At 44.6% G+C, this 13211-nt stretch overlaps 1 protein-coding gene across 1 annotated transcript in view; it reads right to left on the bottom strand.

Moving 5' to 3' along the window:
- The window catches only part of SLC25A47 (solute carrier family 25, member 47), an 8499-nt gene extending 7359 nt beyond the window's left edge, over positions 1–1140 (bottom strand). The window contains exon 1 of the mRNA XM_010013158.1: positions 1113–1140. Within this exon, the coding sequence (XP_010011460.1) occupies positions 1113–1140 (28 nt within the window). The remainder of the gene's footprint in view (positions 1–1112) is intronic.
- Positions 1141–13211: the final 12071 nt, after the last annotated feature.

Here is a 13211-nt window from a genome sequence, read left to right as displayed (position 1 = left end):
GGGGAAAGAGGAGGAGAAAGGGAAGCTGTCATGGGTGTGTTGGTTGTATCCCCCTCTCCCATGAAGGGTTGTTGCAAAGCAGGGCCCCGCAGTACTCAGGGAAAGCCAACAGCTCAAGCAACAGGTACTTCCATGACCGGATGCTGCTGACGTGTCAAACCTTGCACCACTTGCACATTTTGGGTAATGAGCAATAAGGAGCTGCAGGGTAAAACTCACCATGGTGCTTCCCAGGAAATGCATGTCTACACCAGGACCACAGGCTGTTGTTCCTGGTGGGGGAAACTGCCAAATTTCAGCTGAGCTCAAAGTGAGATCTGACATTCAGGCTTGGGCTGGGCGTCTCTTGGGGGTTACCTGGCCTTCCTGGCAGTGGTACCAAGGCTCTTGTTTCAGTATTTGATACTCTGCTAATTCTGACAAGATTTTAGAAAAGAAATTAGACCAGTGGCTACGCTTTGTTGTTTAGAACAAAGCTGGGTTTGAGCAGCACATACTCTAAAAACGTCTGGAATTAAATCACACTTTTCTCCTTTTATTTACAACTAACCTACTTCGTCTCAGATCAAAGCCTGCTAGACAGCATGCCTGCACTGACACTACCATCACAACTGCAAAAGTATCTTAACCCAAGATAATGCAAAGGTCATTCATGCAGACCTTCTTCACTGCAACAAAGCTATGCTTCCTCCCCCCCGGTCTCACAACTCCCACCCCCAGCCCTCCATTGCCATGACCCCAGCAGCCTGCCAGCACGCCCAGGCACCAGACATGTGAGGTTTTGCTCTCCAGGCAATATTATCCTGTCTGCATCTGCACACAGCATGTTCCACTTTGTCTCTTCCGGTCAGAGCTTTGCCCTGTCCCACTGCAATTAGACTGGAGGAGATTGCAGGGTGATGACCTCAGCTGACCAAATAGCAGCGCTGCCTCTCCGGTGGCTCTGTGAACCTGCTCTGATGACATTTTCCATTTAGTAAAGAAGAATGCACTTTTAAAAAGCAGCCCCCATCAAAAGACTCTCAGCTCTGCCAGTGAGACCTGCCCATTAGCCGGACAAGAAGAAAACACAGCAGTCTCTTTTCATCGACAAGCACTACTTAGGTATTTACCTCCAATGGCCCCGGCAATGAAATCCATCCAGACTGACTCTGCTGCTTTAATTACGCTGATTAAGCATTAGGGAGGTAGAAGAAGGAAGGATACCAGTTCGGTCTTTCCAGAGCCCCGCAGGTCCTTCGGAGAGTGATTTGGAATATGAATCAGTTTCCTACTGTCTTCTCTTGCCTCTAGGGATTGTAAGCCTTGCAGATATTTGATGAATTTGTACACTGGAGGCAGAGACAGAAGCCTGGAGCAGTTCCAGGAACACTGAATAAGTAATCCTGTGAAGCCCTGAAACGCTGTGCCAGAGCCGCTGTTCCCAGTGCCCTTCTGCTTGGAAAATCACGAGGGGTGGTGCCTTGCAGGATAAAGCTGGATGTGAAGGGGCCATTGCCCATTATACTTATTAACCCCAGAAGACAGCCTTGCATGCTTGTTTGCCAGAGGTCACTCTTGCCCTGTGCCATGAAGAAGTGGCATAGGCAGCTGGATATGAGACACTTCCCCCATCCCAGCCCACCCTTCCTCCTTCAGATGGAGCAGACCCTTTTCCTATCAAGGAAAATTCCTTGTGCCCTTCCCAAGGAATTTTCCTTGGGTTTCCTAACCCACAGAGCTGACCCTAAACCTCTACCCATTTCCCCATGAATTATTACCTGCTCATTGTGTATACATGTGGTGAAGCCCAGAAATTAATCCAACCACATACAAAGTGCTTGCTTCCCTTTCAGAGTGCAGGGAAGTTTCAGTTTTCCCACCCCCTGGAAGAGCTCTGCTTCTTCACTTCTTGCTCAGGCTCCCAACCTCCTTTAAAGTGCCAGTTCCTTGCTGAGTTCAGCGGCGGCAAAGGAATCACAATTGCTGCTGCCCATGCTCCAGTGTTTTACCCTGCAGGGGAGATGGGTGGATTTTGCCAGGAGACTGCTCCAGAACCTATTTTTTTCTTCCTAATTTACACCCAGCACAGGGAGGTGTTCTCAGCAGGGAAAAGAGAAAAGCACAGAGAGAGACATGCTAGTCAAGGGGAACCAAGAGCTCAAGATAATGCCATATTGCCTGGTTTTGCACAACAGCCCCATACCAGAGAACTGCCATATCTACACAGGAGAGGTGAATCTTTGCCCCCAGTGAACCTGAAAACCAAAGTCCAAACACAGTGAAGGGCTTGCCAAATTGTGACCTGAATTGTACTCCTCTTGAAGAGGTTTCCCTGGGAAAGGGAAAGACACACTGGCAGCGAAGGGAGAAGAAAATTTCACAGCTGCTCCCCCCAGGTTGGCTTCAGAGAGGAGCTGAGGACTTCAGTCCACAGTGCTCTCCTGCACATTTCACAAGAGTCTATTTCTCAGTGAAGTACCTGTTTGGGACAGACTGATGTGTCAGTGACACACAGCACAGCTCATTGTGAGGGCTCAGAGTTTCTGGGAACTGAAAATTAAAGGATTTTAAAAATCTTGCTTCCTATAATTTCTTACATATCACTCCCTGAACATTCTCTGTGCTGGAGAGAACAGTTTATTTCAGTGTAACATCATGCAAGGACAGCAAAAACTTCAAACCAGAAGTAAAACATTACCTAGAGAGATAGCTATATATCTGCTAATATAGACTGGGTTTAGCCCTTCCTTGTTACACCTGGTGACCCTAGAATGGTTTTTAATGGTTCATCAACAGTGCGCACATGCCAAGTGCAGCGAAAGGTTACGTTTCCGCTTCTCCAACCAGCCATTCCCAGCTGCTGTCCTCGTGGGCCCCCTCCAGCAGCAGGACCGGGTGTGGGACCTACCATGTCAGTGACACTTGGGGACAAGGACACAGTTCCCCTGTGGAGGGGCAGCCCGGAAGCCTTCAGCCTCCTAGTTCCTGCAGGGATCAGGCAACCTGCCGAGCTGCTCCAACCCGCGCTGCAGCAGTCGCTGCTGCCTCCAGATTGCTGTTTAGATACCGCTGCTTAATATAGCTTTTCTGGCTGCTTCTTCCAGCCAAAGTGAAGAAATTCATTATATTCCCAATATGAAAGTGTCACCATGCATTCCCTCCCGTCACATGGCCAGGGTGTCATGTTGGCAGGGGGGATTTTTCTATGTATTGCATAGAAAAGATTGCTGTATTGCATTAGTGCAATATCAGCAAGAAAATAGAGACTGGCTGGCACATCACACTGGCTGACTAAACTGCCAGTATTTCCCATGAAATGTCACAAGACCAAGCAAAATGGCCACCTTCTTCAGCTGAGCTGAATAGCTCATGAAACCTTCTGAGTTCGTAAACAAAAAACCAATGCACCCCAAAATCTTCCCTTTGCAACAGAAAATTAACCTTTTTCATTATTTTAAGCTCATTCACACTGCTTCTATCAAAACGTTAGTTTGCTTTATATAGCACAAAGCTGACTCCAAATTCAAACATTTTGATAACCTTCTGGTAATGGTTTCAGTTACTGAGGTATATTGGGATAAGTCCCATTTTCCACTTGACTGGAATTGCTCACAAAGAAAGGCTGTTCACAAGGCAGCCATATGAAAGAATACTATTTTGGGGCTTGAGATGTTTCACCTTGTCCCGTGAAGGTGTCACTGGGGACAGCCGGCTCTGAAGGAATGCACATACACAGCTACTTCAGGGACATTTCCCTTGACAGGGCTTAGCAGGGTAACACGAGCCTCAAGCAAACACAGTGGCCACTGCTGTAGTCTCCAGTCCTGTGCTCCTGGTGTCTGGCCACGACTTGGACTTGTGTGGCCCGACCTGACCTGACCAGCCTGGCTGCCATGCGATGGTGGCGAGGGCAGAGCCTTCTGGAAGAGGAGCCCTGTGCACGTGTTGAAGTGTTCACACACAAACAAGTACAGAGGAATGTGTAATTTGGCATGAAGGAAAAGATGTCTGAGAAAAGAAACCTGTGTTATTGTATTTACTGTTGCTCACTGGCATGCCTCAAACAGCACAGACCAACTCCCCGCTAAAGAGAGCAATCCTCAAGGCAGTGATTCAGCCTCCCTTGCTGGGAGTCCTCCTAAAGACATAGAGTCCTTGAGGTCTCATTGTTCTTACTGCTTTGCTGAAGGGATCCCCACAAGGGATAGTACTCCACTAAAAAGGCCTCATAAATTCTTTCCTCCAGTAGCAAACTGTATAAGAGTGAATTGTTCAATATGGGTGAATTTCACTGGGGATATTGAGAAAGCGGAGTGTGGAAGGTGCCTGGCAGATGAAAAGACAGATCTGACAATACAAAGCTGTCTGTAAGAAATTATGGAACTAAGTGATAGAGAAGTGAGGAAGGCCTTAATTTTGCACAGTGCATGACGGATGAAACCCTCCATTTGCTTCACAGGAGGAGGCAGCTGTCTGCCCACCCAGGCAGAGAGAACTGCTCCACAGCTACAGGAGCAGCGGGCTTAGAGGACTGATACAAGTATACGGAGCAAAAGGAAAGGTGAAGAGGGAGACTTTAGGTAGGTAATCAATGTTAAATAACATCTTTTAGGTGAGACAAAAATGCAGGGGCATCCCTTTACCCCCCTCCTTCCACAGCTCACTCCCAAGACATTACTAAATCCACCCATCCTGCGAAGCAAAAGAGAAGCCTGTCCTCTTCTGGCTCTGCAACCACCTGCTAGCTCATCAAGTCAGATTTGCTGAGAAAATATTCCTACTTCATCTCCTGCCATAACGTGCTGCATTTTCTGTTGCTCCTGCGCTATGTGGTATCACACTCACATGCATACCCATTAGTTCCCTTCCAATTTATTTAGCATACAAAAATCCTTGACTGAAGAGGCTGTTCAAACAGCGTTACCCCAACACATCACAGGGCTGTTTGCACATTGCAGAACAGGAAGGAGTGAGACCAGCAGCACTGAGCCGGCAGAGCCTGGCACTTGGCTTGAGTGGTGGTGGGTGGAAAGGGGGTGGAACCACCTCGCTCCAGCTGTAGAGTGGATTTTCAAATCAAAGTGCTTCACTGTCCTTTACATCAGGTACTAGTGAAAAATCAATAATTCCAAGGACTCAAACATTTGCAGTGGGAATTTCACAGCAAAACAAACAAAACTGGCAAGGAAACAATTCTGGGCATTGGCAACTGCATCACTTTTAAAAAGGTATGTGTGATCAGTGATTTCACCTCTGGAAAGCTGATATAAGGTTGTAATGTTTCTACATGCATTTCCAAGGGAAAGCAAAATAATACATTTCCAAGAGGACTTAAGATGACTACAGTAATTTAAGAAATGACACAGATTTTCTGGCTTTGGGCAAGTCACTCAATCTCCCTGTACCTAATCTTCTTCTCAGCACAGTGCTGTATGTCCACTGCCATGAAGTCACTGCAGGGATTCAAGCACTTCTTACAAAGCCACAAGGCTCAGTCTGGTAATAAATCATGGGAAAAGTTAGAAGTAGCAAGATTAGCACCCACCCTACATGAACACCCATGTGAATATACATATCTATCTTATATACATATATATTAAAAATAGCATTGCTCTCATGGTTCTTTTAAAGTGTTATATAAAACTTCCCTCCAAATCCTGATCTTTACAGTATGAAAGAGGAAATGTGACAGTGCATGCACCACCAAAATCAACTCTGGGGAAGGATTTTATGACAGCCGACATTGCTATCACTTTGGAATGACTCCTGGCTGTGATGGAGCAAGGGGATTTCAGGACAGCTACTGACTTTCCAATTGCGCTTTGAGCCTCTTTCCAAACTCTTGCACATTTTCTGCACTTTAATGAACAGAAGATGTACTCAGTGACCTTGGAGGGCCAGGAGCAGAGGGAGGTGCTCACCTTCCTGGCCTCCTCCTCCCCACCAAGCAATAATGTACTCTTTATTATGACATTAATGTACAACTCTCAACCTTTTCAGCAAGGATAGTTCAGGCACTAGGCAGTATTTGTGACAGGAGCTGTGACAAGCCCCAAATCCACTGATAGCACTGTTCAGTATCAGTGCTCTCTCCAGAGTCTACGTCTCTGTATCTTTTTCTCTAATATTCTCTAAATGTGCCTCCCTCAGATCTCTGCTCTGCACTAGTGAAAAACGTATGAGATGCTACATCATTATGACTGGCTGACAGTCTTTCTTCCCTTTCGAAGTAGCTGATTTGATGTCATTTAATAACCTCAGAGCTACTTGGAAATTTGGAAGAAAACTCACCTCTAGCTCTATAAAGCATTATTATTTAGGACTTTGATATCAGCTGCTAAAATCACATGGGAAAGATTGTTATAAATATACTTAACTGGCAAACCTGGCACCAATGAGTTTAGAAGAGAGAACTTTTTTCTAAATACCAGCATTATTACGAGCTTATGTTAAGAGGGGATATATACAAAAGAATTTAAGACTTTTTATCTTGCAGAAGTGGAAAACAAGTGAAATTACACTGAGTTAATTAATGCATTCAAGCAAAACAAAAATATCTCCCTTAAAAATTCTGCTACAAAGCAAGTTTAATGCCAGAGAAGATCCCCATAGTTTTTGGGAGCAAAGACCTACTGATACCCATGTTAGTTTGATGAATACCAGTTCAGGGATCTCTGCCATAAACCTTTGTAAGCCAGGTGCACTGTCCTAGTAGAAATATAGACTCATTTCATCAGCAGGTGTTCAGTCCTGTGCCTCCAACATTAACCTGACTTTTTCCATTGGCTTGAGCCAGAGAAAAATGGCCTTTTCAGGAGCACCCTCAGCATTAGCAAAGAATACCCAGACACCAGCACTAAAAGTGCCAGTCCCTGAATACAATATGAAGCTCACGGCCTCACTTATCACTCTTGTCTTTCCCCTGGCTTTAGTTCAGGAGTCGTATGAGCACCCATCTCGCAGAGTAGTTGGGATGTTTCTGCAAAGGCACATTAGTCATTCTGCTAAACCTCTTCTTTCAGTTTCTAAGAAGTGGGTGCCTTTTCTGTATGACTAATGCAACAACAAACATACTCCACATGTCAGCTGGAAGCCCACATATGACCCAGCAGGAAGCTGCCTTGAAGACAGGCCAGGATATTAAAAATATGTCTGTACGTAAACCTTAGCGGCATTGCCTTACAACATATTCCTGCTTTTTTTTTATTGCTGTCTCTCCTCATTCATTACCGACTGGTGCATCATACTCAGTGTCTGCACTGTTGAATTACTTAGCATTCAAATTCATCTGGAGACCGGGTTCCTCAGTCATTGACTTTGCATGTGGATATAAACTGTGCCAGGGGATTGAAGTACATGGTGGTGTTGAAGATATATTTGTATAGCCGTTGGCAGTGAAAAACAATTTGCCTCACAGATATGTTCCTGTAAGAACAAGGTGGCTTAAAAGCAAAGACAGGATGAAGGCAAAGGAGGTTGTCCTCCTACCTCTGCCTCCTCTTCTCCTAGGTCAAGTCAGTTTTACCAGTTTTCTTAGTGATGAAATGGGCGTAAGTGTACATTTTTGCTTAGAAGCAGCCTGAGGCTTAGCTTACATTGTCTGTAAATCTAGACTACTGGAAAAATACTATGAAGATGCCAGCTACTGAGTTTTTATCTTCCTTTTCTGAATTATTTCCCAAGGGTTTTTGCTCACTGTCACCAGTCACGAGAATATTTGTGAAGTGACTGAATAATGTGCAGGGGGAAAGATGGGTAAAGCTGCTGAGCTGATAGATAGTTACTAATTCAGGTAACTGGACTCAGTGCCCACCCACTTATCTCAGCATGCTTCTTTGTGGTCTCTGGCATCTTAAAACTGTGCTGCTAAGTAGGTTAGCATTTGGGTGCTGCTGGAGATTTGTTCTCTGTATCGCTGTCTGCACGCACACACAGTCTTCTGGTCTTCTCCAAAGAAGGCTAGCAGCAAAGAAACTCACTCCACCTGCAGGGAACATAAAAGGACATAGTCCTCATAATATTTCAGGTACTTTGGACTTAACTCCTTCCCCAATATATACATAAAAAACAATTATCATGTCCAAGCCACCACAGTACAAGAACAGGCCAGAGAATAAAGATGGGACCTATGATAAGAGAAGACAAGACCAGCATGAGGTTGTGTTTGTGCAGGTCTGCTCTCTCTAGCCTGTTTGCTGACTGCTCAAAAAAAACCACGACAGAAAATGCAAAGAATTAGCTGTTTAGTCAACGGAACTCGAAGTATATATGATCTTTGAAATTAAAGATAATGCCAAGGAAAGGACTTTGGACTAATGCCTGTAGGCAGCTTTTTCTGAATTTTTGGTCGGTCTGTTTCTCATCTGCTTCCAGGGAAGCACCCAGGGCATTGGTTATGGATTTGTATTTCAAACAAAGCTCAAGACAACAGACTATGAACAGGGATGAATTCTTCCTCAGAGTGATGATACATCATAGGATAGTTTGGGTTGGAAGGGATCTTAAAGATCATGCCAAGGGCAGGGAAGGCTTCTACTAGACCAGGTTGCTCAAATGTTGTTGACTATTAAGTGCAGGTTATTCTCCTTCCTCTTGCCATCTCCGGTAGACCAGTGTATTTAAAATCAGCAACCCAAACTAAATTGCTCCTCCACATACACGGAGCAGAGGCTGAGGCAAACAACAGAAAGTGTATGTCAGAACTTGGCCACCTCTGCTTAAAATGGCAAGGGTCAGGATTTTCAGAAGATATGTGTGTCCAGTAATAAAAATGTTTCCAGTTTATCAGGATAAAGCATGGAAAGTCGAAGCCACAATGAACTCTTCAGGTCACTTTACAATTTATAGCCTGCTAAGACACCCCCTTTCTGCAGCACCTCTTGCAGGCTTAGCACGTCAGATAGTAGCTTAGACAATTGTTCACCTGCCATGGTTTCCCTTGGAACAGAAGGGGTGTCACATCCCAGGATCCTGACCAAGACATTTTGGGGGATAAAAAAGCCCCTGCCCATCAGCAGATCTGTCAGCAAGGCACCTCTGTTTCAGTAGCACTTCACCCTTGTCCAAACAAATCAGTTACATTTCATGGTTTGAAACACCAGTCTTAACAAGGGATTTGATCAGGCTTGGAAGTTTCAACGTTTGATACACAGTACCTTTGAAGTCAGTGGGATAACAACAACAGAGAATACCCATCCAAGGTCATAGTTAATGGATAATAAAGGTATACTAGTCCTCTTTGAGTAACACCTTAGCTGCTCTGTCTTCAAACACAGCTGCATGCTGAGATCTGAGGTATCCTAATGACCTGTCTAAACATAACATTGAGTGGGGCAATGAAAACGAGTGGGGCAATGAATACAACTGTGTGTTTAGGAAAACAAAGAAGATGGACTTGAATCCACACAAAGGTACTCAGTGAATTCACCTGGAGAAGATCCTTTTCCAGACACTGACTGTTTTCACCCAGCCCAGCGCAGCTTCTTTCTTACACACTTAATATTATGTCCCAGTATTTTTCTCATTCACCATGTTGATTTATTTGTAACTGCTGTAGATGGTCAGCTGCTTGCTAAAGCACTAGCTGACCTTCAAGCCTAGTTGTGCTGTGGCCTGCAGTCTCTGGAAAATGCAAGGTTTTCCTTGCAAGCAGTTTGCTAGTGTAAATGCAACGTTCACACAGCTGCATGCATGTGGCCTAGGTTCATATCATAAACAGGGCATAGAGAGAACTGCTGCCCCAAAGAGCCTTTGAAGAGTAATTCAGGGTGCCCAAGAAGATTCTAGGAAGAAGACCAAAATCCAGTCCCAGCCCAAAATAAAAAGAGAATTTTTATTCATTTTTCTTGGTAATACGATGAGTACTGAAGTTGTGATGATGCAGCAGTGCATTACCTTAGAAGATAAAGAAAGGGCTAAGGGTAGAAGGCTATAAGAAAGGAAATTCTCCTGCCAGGTGGTTCCAGAGCTGTCCAAGCCCCATTGAAGCTGTGGGGAACAAAGGGAAGACCTGCCCCGCCCAGCCATCCACCACGCTCCACATTCTAGTGGGACATATCTACTGGGACACAACCAGTTGTTGATGCCAAATTCACAAGCAAACAGAAAGATTTTGAAACATCTGAGTCAACAATGTGCATTTTATTGTATGCCATTGCCACCAGCATTTCTACGAGTTTGTCACAGCTCCTCATTTCTGTTCCTTTCCTTCTTCACTCTGCTTTTGCTGTTTCTCTTTGTGTTTCATTCACTTGCAGTATTAACTCTGCTGCTTCAGTTTCTGCTTTATCCTGTTCCCCTCCCTACATTCCCAATTCCTTTTCCCAGGTTTCTGTTAGGGATCATCTTTTCCCAGATCTTGGTGCCATCAAGGGCAGCAGACTGCCAACAGACTCACTTCTTGCCACAAGAATGAAGGGAAACTTCTGCTATGTCACCCCTCCAGCATCATCTGCAAAGCCTCTTCCACCTGACTGGCCACCATCAGACCTGAAAGACAACAGGACAAAGGGAAGGAGGTCTTTGAAGGATAACATTAAATTACAACTTTAACCTTTTCTCTCAGACATGCGGCAGTGCAGCTGGCATACATACCGGTAGACTCTACATGTATCCCAAGCTTCCATTAGCACTTCCTTTTCTGCTTTCTCTATTTGATAAGCCCACATTTCACTATCCAGCAGGGAAGCTAAACGCTCCCAGAGAAGAAGAAAGTTGGAAAAGCACAGCCCCTTGCTCCAGCTTTTTAGGGGATGCATCCCAGACAGTTGTAAGTTATGTTTGGGTCTGCCTTAGCAGAATAAAAGGAAGGGTGGTCACAGCTGAGCTGAATCTATGGGGCCTGAAGGGCACAAGAGCTCCCAGCAGACGCCTGAGTCATGCTTTGAGCTGGAGGCGTCACACGTCAACAGACTGGATGCAAGATCAGACATAGCTTTTGAACTATCTAGTAAAACAGACTGAGAGTAGAGGAAAATCATTAAATCTGGGTTTCCTTGAGTGTCAGGTTAGCTTTCCCTTCCAAAAGCATGTCTCTATTGCACACATAGGGCCCTGGATCAACAGGCAAAATGTCTGGCCTAAGTAATACTTCCAAAATATAAGAGTTATATGACTTCCTTCCCTTTATTGCAAAGCTCCCATGGAAGCCACAAATATAAGCACATGTATTGATTGATTGCCTCCACCCCCCTCTTAATAAACTCCTATACATTCATAAAACATTGCCTCACAGGTGTAACTTGAACAAAAAACAAAACCCCAAGCAAGAAAAAAATGAACAAAAGGGAACTCCCCAGTGGGACTAAAGCCATGCTTATTTCTTAGTGAATCAACCCCTGACATCTCAAACTTTATATCCAGGAGCCCTTGATGTTCTCTGCACTAATATACAAAGCACCCCCCCTTCGAAGTACATGCCTCCTCCAGTGGGATTCAATAGCATTGAGTAAAACATTCAGTAGCATTGAATAAAGCTTATTACGAACAACTCAAACAAGACAGGCATTTGGAGATTGCAGCAACTGGGGAGGGGCTGCACAAACATCAACAGTAAGAATTCAAGTGATCTTGACAAACTGGAAAAACAATCTGGAAAAAGCAATTTAGCATGGACAGCTAGAAATGACAATGTAGGAAGAAACAGCAAGTACAAGATAGGGAACACTGCGGCACAAGCTGATCTACTGGAAAGGGTCTGGGGCACATCATGTGCCAGAGGCTGCCCTTAATGAACAAAATGTTATGTTATGTTACGTTATGTTACGTTATGACTCTTGCAAATATTTGATCTCATATTCAGATGTATGAAAAAGAGTTGTTGTCTGCAAATACCGAAGATAATCTCCCAGTACTCACTCTGCAAGGCTTTAGGGGTTAGTTCAAGGAACTCCAGATCAACTGAAGAACAAAAGGGGGTAAGAAGAATCGGAGGTCAAAAGATAATAATCAACATTATTCAGAGAAGAAAAGACTAAGACTGAAACTGTCTTCAGACGACCTAAGAAGTGCCTGCAAAGAGAGAGGAAATGTTTTCCCTGTCCACTGTGGGCAAACATTAAAGTTACAAAACACTTCTGGGGGAGAAGGTAATTTCTCTGAGGCAGATTGCTTGGTTGATCAGAGGATTTAATAACAGATTAAAACCACTTTGGCCAAGCAACAGTTTGGCCAAGCTGATCCTTCCAAGGCTTGTGATACAAGGCAGATGTATATAACATCTGGACTTTAACCTGCAGAGCTGTGTGCATGATTGTAGTTCCTTTCATGGATGCCAGAGCAGACAGGATTCCCAGAAAGTCACTTCCACCTCTACTTAGAGAAAATATTTAGGGGAAAATGACTGCCTGGGGCTTCCTGTCTGAATTCGGGTACTGACTGCCAGTGTATGGGCTCAGGAAGGTCTAAGATCTGTGTTAGGAGGTAGAACAGTGTGTGGTACTACAGGAGTGGCAGGTCCCCCAGTTTGCAAGAACAGCCCAACCGCCTGCTCTCTAACACCAACTGCCTGTCCCCAGGTAGGAAGGTATGTGAATCGGGGATCCAAAGCATACTGAAGACACCAGGGGGCTTGATTTGATGGTGTTTAGAGGTGAGAAAGGACCCAACTGCAAGTTGTGATGGAAGAAGGTATGGGAAAGGTCAGGGATTCCTTGTGTGCTTTGCATTTCCATCTTATCTGCTCGTTAATTGTAATGGTGGTCCAAAAGCAGCGAAATCTTGGACAGGTTCTCAGGTTTTGTTCTGTGTTAGTAGTTTCAGACCTCCTGGGAAATGTCCTTCTCTTTGTCCATTTGTTGTGTTTTCTGTCTGCACAGAATGGAAAAGATGGCTGAATTTTTAATATGCTATTCCACTGCAAGATTTTATCAGCTTTGTATTGAGCTGCTACACCTAGAAAAGGGCTGCCATGCCAACTGGGGAAAAAAAAAACCAAAAAGAAAAGAAAGAAATCCAGCTGCTCTTTCATTCTTCTCCTGGAACTTGCTCTCTCTAAGCAAAGCTTGAATAGGCTACTTACTGTTCTAAGCCACTGGTATGCCCCTTTTTCAGACATTGCTTGCAGAAATAAGGAGTGAGTTGAACAGGGTTCCCTTTTGAAACTGTCAACAGCTTGAGTTTCCCATTTAAATGCTCTGGCATCAGCCGGGCACCTTGAAGCCAGGTAATATTAGTAGGAAAGCAGTTAATACAAACCCAGAAAAGCCTGAGGGGAGGGGAGAAGCTGTTTC

The sequence above is a fragment of the Nestor notabilis genome, unplaced genomic scaffold, assembly GCF_000696875.1.
Source record: "Nestor notabilis isolate BGI_N333 unplaced genomic scaffold, ASM69687v1 scaffold30894, whole genome shotgun sequence".
Lineage (NCBI taxonomy): Eukaryota > Metazoa > Chordata > Aves > Psittaciformes > Psittacidae > Nestor > Nestor notabilis.
The sequence above is the reverse complement of the archived record's forward strand: the minus strand, read 5'-3'. Positions and strand labels throughout refer to the sequence as shown.